Source organism: Platalea leucorodia (genome assembly GCF_965183815.1).
Source record: "Platalea leucorodia genome assembly, chromosome: 2".
NCBI classification, from domain to species: Eukaryota; Metazoa; Chordata; class Aves; order Pelecaniformes; family Threskiornithidae; genus Platalea; species Platalea leucorodia.
This window is the reverse complement of record NC_138824.1, coordinates 119,423,873-119,436,256: the sequence shown is the minus strand read 5'-3', so window position 1 is coordinate 119,436,256 and position 12,384 is coordinate 119,423,873. Positions and strand designations below refer to the sequence as shown.

The 12,384-nt window shown below is 37.2% G+C and overlaps 1 protein-coding gene across 1 annotated transcript in view; it reads left to right on the top strand.

Annotated features, from left to right (window-relative positions):
- The window catches only part of NECTIN3 (nectin cell adhesion molecule 3), a 67,724-nt gene extending 62,748 nt beyond the window's left edge, over positions 1-4,976 (top strand). Inside the window, exons 8-9 of the mRNA XM_082303835.1 lie at positions 3,628-3,690; positions 4,240-4,976. Of these exons, the coding sequence (XP_082159961.1) occupies positions 3,628-3,690; positions 4,240-4,416 (240 nt within the window). The 3' untranslated portion in view covers positions 4,417-4,976. The remainder of the gene's footprint in view (positions 1-3,627; positions 3,691-4,239) is intronic.
- The last annotated feature ends 7,408 nt before the right edge of the window (positions 4,977-12,384 follow it).

Sequence of the window (12,384 nt, the reverse complement as noted above, 5' to 3'; positions counted from 1 at the left end):
TGCATGGAAATATTCAGCAACTTCATGTATGCGGGCAGGTGTTGAAAATGGTGACCTATTTAAGTAGTGAAGAAAAAATTATATCCAACTATTCTTAGTCTCAGTAGGTTTATTATGAACAGTACACTGCTTGTATTTTGTTCTGACATGAACCCTGTTACAGAAATGAACTGTTCTTGATGTGATGGTTAGCCTTGATCAATGATTTTTCTTCATGCTCTTGCTCTTAATGCAATGCAATTGCCCTCTCTTTTTGGAGATAATTACAGGCACCATATGTTTGTCCACTCTTTGTCTTCCATTTTGCCATATAATCTTATAACTTTTACTACTATGTTCTGCTTGTCCATAAAGCTTCACCTTTCAAGTCATCACTCTGATATCTCAGAGCAGTGACTGTATAACCTCAAGGTGCAGGTTTGTTCCCTTTGGCTGTACCTGAGTGTGCTGTCTTCAGCTGCTGTAATGTTATTTCAGCTTTTTACCTACTTGGTCACCTTGAGGTTGCTGACGGCAAAGCAATGGTAAAGCTGTGAAATTGGCTAGTGACTGGAGCTGAAACAAACAGTATTACGCTGCAGAGTTGTCTGTTTTCTGAATAAATGTGATAACTAATCATTCAAGGCTCCCTATACTTGGCCCAGATATACTTGGTTGTGTGTTACTATGACGAAAACTTCTTTTACTTACCTCTTTTACACAGCATAAACAGGAATTATTTGTTTTCCAGGAGTTCTGCTATCTTTTCCAAAATGATCCCAGAGGTTGGTAGAGGGTTAATTCTTTGTTTAGAAAGATGATGAGTGAGGGAGGGATGGATTGGAGGTCTTGAGCCTTACAGAATAAGCTTTTAAGTTGAGGGGGAACAATTTTGTAGTTGAGAAGTGCTGGCAGCGAGTCATGAGTCAAGCAGTAAAAGTCCCAAGAACCTGCTAGGGTGAGACCTGAGCAAAATCTAGATGTTTCTTGTCTCCAGTTGCATCAGTGTGGTGAATTGCTCAGGTAAACTTCTATTCTTATTATCCAGTAGCTGCTGAATTTAGCAGTAGTCTGCCTTTTGAGATTGGACCAAATTTCCACTTTAGGCACTGAGAATATCAGAAGGTATGCAGGGCACTTCAACAATGTTTATCATGATGTGGTACATGAGTAATGACTGAGGGAAACAATTGGCCATCCTGAAAGAAATATTGAAGGACACAGTGTTCTTCCTACCAAGTGAAGGACTATTTTGAAGAACAGCAATCTACTTGCTCTCCTTTGGCTAAGACCAGAAAAGAAAAAAACAAACAAACAAACAGAAAAAAAACCCAAAACAAACAAACAAAAAAACCCCAAAGCCCCAAAACAAAACCAAACAAAAAAAAAAATGATTTGCAGAAATGAGATGTTTGTGTTGGGTATTAGAAAAGCTTGCTAATAGAAGAACAGAGAAGGTATTAGGTTGCCTGGGAAAATTATTTGTGATCTAAGCTGCTTCTGAATGGTATCTCCAAACGCTGTTCAGGCAAGACATAGGTATGGGTGATTCTACGTCAACCAAATGTCTGGGTGAACTCTGGCAGAAATTCCTTTCTGCAATGTTTTTCTAGCTTGCTTCCAAGAGTACAGTAAGTGTGCTGATTTATGACACTAGAGCTGGTTTTCTAACAACAGAATCTACCAATAAATGTTACTTCCTCTATATGTGCATGTTAACCATATGTTGTTGAGTATAGATAAGCTACATGTAGCTCATTTTTCTTCACGTGTATACAATGGACAAGATTTCTATCCTTTTTTATTTCTTAAAGTTAGATGATTTCAGCCTAGCTGGTTATAAAGCATTTGTGTACTTGAATATGGTTTTGGTTGCCATTAATATGTAAAGTGTATACTAAATGAGCCACAACTATGTCCTTGTTACAGTATCAGGAGTACTAATAATGACCAGCTGTTCCAGAAGTAATGTAGTTGACAAGCTAGAAAACCTTTCTAAGATATTATTTTCTGTGTAGAAGTTGTCTTCAGTCTTTAACCCATATATGTTCTAATGGACAGGAGTAACATCTGCATTATGTACATCTTTTATGTACTTGTAATTTTACTCATATGCATTTGTTCTCTCAAATTGAGGGCTAATGTAAGCACTTCTGTCAGGCCAAAGCATAGTCACACTGTTGGGAATGTTGGTGTTTGCTATGTGTGTTCAGGCTCAATGATAAGCTCATAAAGCTGTCACAGAGCCCCAGTACATACGGGAACAGTTTTGTTTGGAAATATAAGAGGTATGGGTAGGGCAGAGAGCAATGACCATCTGCTACCTGAGAACCTCTGTTTTTATTATGGAGTTTCTGCGAGACCTAACTGAAGAGTTAAGTGATAGAGACACCTCTCAAACGCTTTGATCACTAGATCACTGTCAGCTTTAAGACTTTTTTGTTACTGTAATAGCTATGTGGTACTAATGAGTTTAGAAACTCAGAGTTAAGCAGTCTGTAAAACTATATTGATCTTGGTGGTGGGACTGTTCTTTGGGAACCAACAAAGGGCAAACAACTGCAGAATAGAGTGACTTTCTAAGACTACTTTTGTAAGTAGGAGAGGAAATCAGGTAGCAGGACCCAGCTGGCTGGTAAGTTGGGGTTTTTTTTGACATATTCTAGCATAGCCAATGTTCCAAAGGACTAATGGGCTTAATGAATCAAGCAATGGACTCCTGTTTGAGTTGCAGAAGAACTTACTGCTGTATATGGCTATGTTTTTATTAGCAAGCCATGCTGAACAGTAGGAGCAGACCTACAGATGACATTGAAATTTTTAGGGTCTTCATGTGATACATGTTTGGAGGGATTTTGCTTGCTGTTAGCTCTTGTCCTGTCCTGTGAATAGAATGCTAATTAGTTCCAGATGTACATCTAGCTACCAGGCCTTGCTAGACCTCTGAAATAATACGGAGAGAGATACTTCAAGAAACAGGTTTTAGGTCTCTCAAAAAAAGTTGATAGTAAAATGTCTAGGCAGTATGGACTGTTAGTTGGAAAATCAGTCAGCAAAACAAACTTTTGTAGACAAATTGTAAATAATGAGTTTAATTTTTACTGAAAAGCATTTTCTTTGTTTTGGGTAGTCTCGTTAAGTTTTGAATTTTTCAGTAGGAAGTACTTTGATTAATTTTGTCAGTTTAAGAAACGGAAACATGTACTCCCTTCTATTCTCAGTAATGTACAATTAAATTCCTTTTCAGTTAAACACTTGGGCGATATCAGACTCGTTATTTATCCATATGATACTTGTGAAAACTTTATACTGTATAACTGATTTGGGACTTTACTTTGTTTTAAACCGCTGGCTTATCTAAAATCAATGTAATGTTAAAATAAAAAAGCTTTTAAATATTTCTCAAATATGCTTATGCTTAAATAAAAAAAGTCAAAATTAAATATGTGTAAATAACACTTCCTAAATTGACAATAGCATCTCTTTTCCGGCAGAGATTAGCTTGCAAGAAGTATTCTAAATGGTAGTCAGTTAAGACACTTCACAAAGCAGAGTGTATTTTGTGATGACTAGCACTTTTGTATAAACCAAACCTGTTCTGCAGTGTTGAATTTTGACTTGTTTCCACTGTAACTTTTCTTCTTTCAGAAAGAACATTTTGCTTTGCAAAACCAGTACAGAGAGAAAGATGCTGGAAACTTGCAGCACATGGTAAATAATAAGATGGCTTGAATTCCTGATTGAAGCTTCGATTTCATCTTGTTCTTTGAAATAAGTTTATAAGGATGGTTTTCATGAAGAGCAAAGTATTTGTCCATCCTAGTCAATAACTGTTGGATGTGTGGGTTTGCTATCCATGAAGGTGAAAGAGTCAATATCATTTTAATATCCTGTATTTCCGAAGTAGTTTTGCTGACTAATTTAAATACATAAACATTAGAGCTTTTGAAGTTCTAGTTGTATAAAATAACAAAGCACAGGAGTGCTGACAGACTTCTTCATAGTTTTGTTTTGCCTTTTAGATTTATTCAGCCTTAAAATCTAACTTCCTTTGAAACAAAGGTTTGAGGTTAACTCTGAGTAGTTACAAACACTTCTGTCATATGTCTGTCAGTGATTAGAATTAAGTTCATGTTTCTTGATTCATAGGACTGTGTTGGAGATCATGCACCTTTTATTTTGCTTAAAGCTTTAACAAGGATAGGAATTGCAGGTTCTATAAATGAACTATGAAACTGATTACTTCTTGTGTGCGTTTAGAAAGCTGTGAATGGAAGGCAACTTTCTTGCGAGGCTGAAGAGCCACAGGAACAAGAATGTCTTCAGCATATGTATCCTGTTTATCAGCAAACATACTATAAAAATTGGAGCAGCAGATACCCGCAAAACTCAGGACCTGGAAGAGTCTACATCAATCCAAGGGAGCATTATGTATGATTCTGTACCCAGATGTCTTAACTTTTAAGATACGAGGGTTTTAATACCTGTTGACTGTATGACCAACATGTCTCATTGGCTTTCATATCTAAAATAGTCGGTCTTTTTTTCCTGTTGGAAGAAATTGCCTGGAGAATTCTATATAGGTAAACCCTATGGAATTTGAGACTTAACTTGCTTCTAGTCTTCGGTATGTATTTGTTTTTGTAGTTGTATCAACCAGCCAAAAGAGAAGAGCCATTTAGCTTTATTAACCTTCATAGTCATAAGATGTATAAATTAGATTAATTGCTTGACACATGCCAAAAAGTAGTTAAGCTGTTTCCCTGCTTATATCTGGGAGCATTCTCTCCCCAAATAGATATTTTACAATAACCTTACCTATGTAAAAGTGAGTAAATATGAGCAAGACAACTGAATCGCTGGTGACCATAAGCAGTCTCAGGCTGAAAGTAATTTTTTTTGCATCTCTGAAAACTTGGGATAATTATCATTTTGAATGGCCTTAGCTATTGATTTCTTAACCAGCTCTACCTCTCCCAGTCAAATGAGCAACTAGACTACCTCTCAAATACTGACTTGCTGTTTCATAATGTATGTTTTGTGTCTTCCTGTCTTGTTAAAAGTGAAGCTATTTCCTTACATCAGAAACTTTTTGTTTTATATTGATCCTGGCTGTCAGTTGATGTACTTGCTGGTTGTAGTTTCACACTAGGTCTATATGAAACTTAATTGCAGGAAGTAGATGACTAGACAGAGAAAACTTCCTTGAAAGTGTCTTACATGTAGCTACATCTTACCTACAAATTGCTATTTAGCCATTTTTCCAAGTATGACTCCCATGTCAAGTGTTGCAGAGTTTGTCTTGCTTGGTAATAAACACATTTCGTGTGCTTTGGTTTCTTCTCAGTTTGCAATAAAACTGCTTATGACGTGTTCTTGCATCTTAGCAAGAAAAGGAAAGCTTCAGTAGACTTCAAGTAGTTTTCAGCACTGTCCTTTAATCTTAACCAGTAGTGTGAGTAACTGGAGGATGTCCTGATGTTACCAGTGCTAACGGTATTCCACATGAAGTTTTAAGAGTGTGGGGTAATGGTTGAAAAATGTGCTCAGGATCTTTTTAGAAAAATAAGTTTTCCTTTGGAGTGAAAAAAAAATATTTAGCAAGTAAAAAATGTGTATATAAAGTATTAGTGCTGAAATGAGCTCACAGGACAATCTTAAAATATTTTAAGACAGCAGGAAATAAAACTGACTAAAATTTGCTGGAGAAACTTAAACAACTTATGTGCATTCTGTACACATAAGTACAGAATAATGTTTTTCAGTCAGATGACCTTAAGACAAAATGTTGAGAAGAATGGCTATGTCATACTGAACTAGCTATCGATACAGAATTAAACATTACTTCTGTGATATTAGTGTCATCTCTGCAGATGGTTGGATTTTTCTGAGGAAAGAGTCATAGCTGTAGAATTGAAATTGAAAGAATTTTAGTATAGTTAAGTGTGCTGCAGGCAGGATGCCGTTATAAAGCCTGTATTCAGCCTGCATTCATCTCCATCATAGTAAAAGTTGATGAGATCCTTATCCACAATAGCACTAGGTAAATATTTCTAGTTTGTTACAGGTAGCAGCTAGAAGATTATGGCTTAGGTGCCTGTGTTCTGGACACTGTACAAGTAGACATTAACTGTTCTCTTGCTAAGCAACTTCCTGTTATATGATGTGGATGAAGTTGACAGCTGAAGGAATGGCAAAGTAAAAGGCTGGAGAGAACCTGTTTCTTGGGACCTTTCTTTGAACCACTGTCAACTTGCTTTTCTCTTAGGGACTGAGCACATTCATGTAAACTGAGCAACTGTTTTCTGTTTTAAAGCCTCCTGCTGTATTTGAGACCTAAAGAAGGGCTTGTGTGCCCCAAAAATATATTTTCTAATAATGTCAGTTTAAGCAGCTACCTCTTTCCACAAGCGTTGCCTCACCTATCCTTACATTACTGCAGCTCCGAAAAACATCTACTGTCAGAAAATGAAAAGAAAGCAGTGTCTTGACCAAATGCTAAAGGGAATAGAATGACAGAACATTGAGATGAACTGTACCGTTTGAGATAATTTTGTCAGTATCACTGAGCAAAACTTCATACAAAAAATATTTGGATATACATTATAGGGTGGTTCAAAACAGTGTTATTGTGATAATGCTTCCACTACATTCATTAGTACAGTGTGATATTGAGCAGGTGATCATTTTCATTTCTATTATGTTTGCAGATGATGTAAAAAACCAATTATTTTGGGTTCAGACCTCTGCTACTGCTTTGTATTCTTATTTGCAGATACGTTTTTGTCTGAAGAGTTGAAACTTTGGGGGAAGGAGGGAGGAAGGAAGAATGCTATCAACAAAGCTATAATTGCTTTTTTGAATTTGTAAAAGTAGCTTAAAAAAGAAAAATGTAGTTCAACTGTCTTGCCCAAGTTATATTTCAACAAACTACAGAAAGCTTGAATTGCAAAGTACCCATCAGCATGTAGTTTGCCCTAAAGTCATTAGGGAAATATTACTGTGTTTATCACCTGTGAGAAGTGGTTTCTTTGTCATCTGTTCAGGGACATTTAGTGTGTTAGGTTTTCTGAAATGTTGCTTGTAGTCTTAAGTGTGGCTGGATTTTGGAGGAGAGGATTTGGTATAGAATGCTCTGAAGAGAACAGAAAAATGTCTGCTGATTAGGATTTCCCACAGAAAGGACTGCACTTATAGAAGTAAGTTTGATCTGCTTTTTTAAGATGTAGGAAATGTCTTTTTTTATTTTTGTATATTTTCAAATGTTTGTATTTTGATTTGAATAAAAACATTCAAAACAGAAACTCTTCATATGTTGTTTAGATTTAAGATTGCTTAAAGTATGGATGCTGAAATGAGATACCCTTTCAACATTTGTTTTACTTAACAGGGGGCATATAGTACTTTGTGAAAATACAGCACTTAGGTAAACTGAACATCCAAAATCACTGTTGAGGGAGGTAGGAATGGAGGGGAAGAGGAATAATTCATGTCTCTAGCTTTGATAAATATAAGTTGTCCTCTGCTCAAGTATCTTTAAATTCTACAAGCTAGTCTAATTATAAGAAAATACAAGGTTTAATGTTTGGTGTACCTCCAAAATGTTTGTGGATGTAATACAAAGGAAAACTAAGAAAATGTACTAACTAAAAGAAGGGAAACGCTTAAGATACTATTAAAGGACTACTGCCGTTAGGTCACAAAATGATGTAACATATTGGGTATCCAGCTCAAGGTGTGATAATTCATGAAGAGCGGAGGGAAGGTTTTCACCTTCAGAGTTCTTAATTTTAGCTGCTTTCTGGCAGTGTTACTGCTATTTCCTTCTCCGAGTGATACGAATTCGGGTGCAAAATGCTGTATTGTTGTATAGATAAGTGCTTAAAATATAGTATAGTAACTTCTTTGATGCCACAGACCTGAAGTTACTCTGTCTGAACCACTGTGGCGTTTGAAGGCTCTGTATGTGAGTGCTGTAGTAACAGAGCAGATGAAATTGTTTTGACAACTTGGGTCACTTCAGAGATTACTGAATGGGAGAGCTAAAGCTCCAGGCAAGAAAACCAAAATGGCCTTGGTAGTTCTTAACTGCTCAGTTGCCTAGTGGGAGGTGACCTGGGTTTTTTTGGCCACTTGTGGTACATGTCCAGAGTATTGGAAGACAGGGTTTGGCTTTTGGAAACATGTTTCTTTCCAAAAGCAAAGCTAATGCCTCATTGCTGCTTACACATATAACACATCTCACCAATGTCCTCAAAACATTAAGTCTGAGAGTAATTGAGCTAGCCAGCATTTCTAGTGGTGTTTCAAAGCTGTTACCTGGTTTTATACAACTGGTGGTGTAGATCTCTGGAATAAATACTGGGGAAACTGAGAAGAACCTGCTTGGTGTGGAAAGACACAAATGACCAGGCCAGTTGCTGTGAAGGTGGTTAACAATAGTTATGTTCTAATGAAGGGCTAAAAAGATACGTAAAAGTTATGGTAAACTGTTACGGTGGTGACAACTAGTAAAAATCAAAAGCCGAAGAGTGGTTGAATCTCAGCAGGATAACACATAATAAAATTTTTAGTTTATTCCCCTGTGGAGGTAGATGGCTTAGAAAATTCAGTGGCATTAAAACCTACCAACCTTGGGGTTTTGGTTTTTGTTTTTTTAACTGTAAGCAGTGAAAAAATGCTAGGCAGGAGTGACTTCACTAAGAAACTAGTCCGTGAAGGGACCTAATTGTGGAGAGTGCTTTCTATAAGAACTTTGGCTCTTGAAGTTTAGGCAACTTTTAGGTTATGCTGTTCAGCATTCTGCTTATAGTATTACCAACTGCTTTGAAAAGTAGAGGCCTATGATTTGATCCTTAGCCAAAAACTGGACTTGTAAAGGAGCCTACCTGTCGAAGTACTGGTTCAAAGTTCAATAAACCTTAGAGTTCCTTTCTGACAGAAAGTAAAGATTTAATGTTTCTGTATTTATTGAAAAGTATGGCATTCTTCTTGGTGATACCTTAATACCTTTAGCTGAATGATACTGAATGAAAATGCACAAAAAATAGATTGAGCATCTTTAGTAATAATTATTCAAACAATGTGAAACCCAAGTAGAGATGCATTCGGCATTTTAATCTGCACTGCCAACCCCTCAGTGCAGCTTTTCCTAGTCTTGTTTTGTGATCTTACTTGAGCTGATTTTATGCCATATCTAAATCTAGATCCTTCAATTGCCAGTCAAAAATAAACTCTGCTTAGGAGCCTACAAGTCAAGCTGTGATTCTTCTACCCTTTGTGTGACTAGTAATCAAGACTGTACAATTGAAATTTAGCTCACTATTTTGGGACCAACTTGGAGACAAAGTAGAGTCCAGCTTGCTCACCAGCTGAGATGAATTCAAGTTTACTGTGCAGGGCTACACACAGAATGCGTAGAGTATGCTAAATATATTAAAAAGTCATTTTAATTTGACTGAGTTTAGCCGCAGATTTATTATATTCCAACTTGAAATGTACTCTTACATTGGGATAAATTAGAATTATGATCTAACACAGACTTACAGGAAATAACTTTTTTAATGCTTATTGCCAGAGGAAGTTTAAATATTTGCTGTTGCACCGCACCTGAATTTGTTCCTGTTCTAGTAAAACCTTACTTTAGTGGGTTCTGAGTTTTTATGATGCCTGTGACAGTATATCAGACACTCTTGCTGCTCTTAATGTAACTTGATAATTTAGATGTCTTTGGCTAAATCCTTGTCTGCCACTTTTGCCTCTGGTGCCAAGCCAGTGCCATGTGGCTTCAGGCTAAATGCTGGGAAGTAACTTCATTTTTGCATCTATGTGGAAATAATAATCTGGCTGTATCACTTAAGGATTGTAAGCAAAGTGTTAAGAGATGCTATGAAGGATTCAGCTGTCTTTTTTTTTTTTTTTTCACTTGTCCTTTTCCTGATGTTCAATTTTATTTGTTTATTACTGTCTTGGATGTCTGAAATATTACTCCTAATGGTCTTGCTGCATTAGATCCTGTCTCTAGCGATGGTGTGTCTGCAGTTTCAATCTTCCTGACGCTTCATCTTGTCTGTCCTATTAAGAAGTTTCTTACAGTTCTCTGTATGACTTGAGATAATCTGTGCTTGAACAGCTCCTTAGTTGACAGCAAAACATTTGGGGCCAGTATTTGTTTGTTTGTTGTGAAAGTGAAGTTTTTCTTGCTGATTTATGGTTATGTGCAGTATTAGATCACGTGCAATGCAGCAGTGTACCAACAAAAGGTGCTTCAGTCCTCGTTGCCTGCTGGCTAGTGAGGGGAGAGACAGATGCCTATTAAAAGATTGTGTGCTCTCTCCTGTCACCATAGTATATTGTACTCATAAGAAAAAGAGTCTGCAGATTGACATAACTTTTCTGAACTGCTGTAGTAATTTTGGAATAATTACTTCTAGGTACTATTTGTGACAAAAGCCGAATTCCTTGTCAAGTATGGTAGATGAAAACATAGAGCAGTTGGATTTGTATCTTCTGTTTGACTAAATTGGCTGTTGCAAGACCATACTTCAGCTACTGATGTGACTGCTCCTATTAAGCATAAAAACTGAAGCTGCCTGAGTTGAATCCCACAACTGAAAAAGTTCTTTCCTTCTTTGACGTGAATTGAGAGGAAACAGAGAAATTGCTATGGGCAAATAAAATGCCTTTGTATGATCCAGGTAGCTTTAAAATCCAGGTTGACTGGATAGCATCATTTGTAGATTGGTTTATCCAGGTAGGCTAAGCAAATGGACAAAAGACTTAAGGTTGCCTGAGGAAGACTTGCACCGTTTCTGGGTACAGTGCTTTGTTACTAATGCTTGTGACTTGACTTAATGTGTGACTTGCTGTCAGCTGGATCCGTTTTCTGTCGTCAGGAATGTTGCTAGAAGCCCTGGATTAGTAACAAATAACAAATATTGGGTAAGGCAAAAAGTCTCAGTGTTTGTATGTGTTTTGTGTTGGCTCTTCAAGCACTTCTAAAATGGGCTACTAAAAAATTGGGTCCTAGAAGTCCCACTACCTTTAACTAAAAAGTCAAGCCATCTGCTTTACGCTTCCCACTGCCGTGGAGATCAGGAATTGTTCCTGGCTGGACTGGCATGTGCCATATGGCACAGATGTATCTACGTACAATAAAGCTGAGTGGTCTCTAATTTTCCAGAGTTGGCATGGCCATTATCAAGGCTTGTGTCTGGACAGAAAGATGACTTTCCAGAATCTGTCATCGTGGGATTGTTCATTTGATCAGCCAGCAAAGCCCCTGTTGTCCTCTGACTGTACACTGGATGGACTGGCCTTCAAATTCTCCTGCCTGCCCTCTGCAATGTGGATCTGCTTCATTTCTGTTCTTTAAAAGGGAGCTTTACAGATTCACAGTGTGTTTCATTTGGTTCCATTCAGGGTTATTAACTAAAGTAATTCAGATTGAAAAGGTCTCAGACACCTTAAAAAAACGTACTTTGTTTCTGGTAATTCTGCAGCTTGTCTATCTCTGATCCCTTCCCTACAGCTTGGCTCCTACATCTGTAGCGTTCTTCATTCCCTAGTCATCTCATATCTCATTCTTTGCAGCAGGGAGAGGCAATAGTTTCTCCCCTAGGATTTCCTTTCTCTTTATATTCTTGGCTAAGTATTTCCCACTAATATACCTAGCTAGGGCTTTATTAAGGAGAAAATACCTAATGCATTTCTAAGATTAAGAATAGTTTCTATGTTGTACCCTACTTGTCTCTTATCCTTCTGCTCTGGCTTCTCGGGACAGTGTTAACAAATTTTCGACTCTATATGGAAATGGGTGAGATTCAATGTTGCATAAATCTTTTTCTCCTCTTTCACATTCTGTAACGGCATGAGGGATGTGGTGTATATATATGTATGTGTGTAGGTATATGTTTAAGCTGTGAGAAATTTTCAAGTGGAAAATGGGAAACTTCAACATCAGCTATTCTCTTTACATCTGGAAAAATGAAGAAGATAAAGCCTTGCAAATGGTTAAATCACCTTACTTTCACGCTATAGATGACATATAGTAAGCAAGAAAAAAGGCAAACATGGAATGGACCATAGTAGCTTGGAGGAAAGAGTCCTGCTTATACAAGAAGGTGGTATCATTTAGACTACTTGCCTATTGCTTTCTTGACCAGGATAGCTGGTGAGTTAGCATGTTCAGTAGTGGGATTTCATGACAAAATACCTTGACCTCCTGACGGTCGAAAAGAGCTCTATGCCTGTAGCATAATAACGTAGTGTTACCAATCAACAAAAAAATAGTATTCTCTGCCAAAGCAGTGAGTGACTTTTCAGTTTTCTGAAACCATTTAAAATAAACCAAAGGTGACAATTGTCTAGAAAGTTCCTCAGTTTCTGCTGTGTCCTAATAGCAGG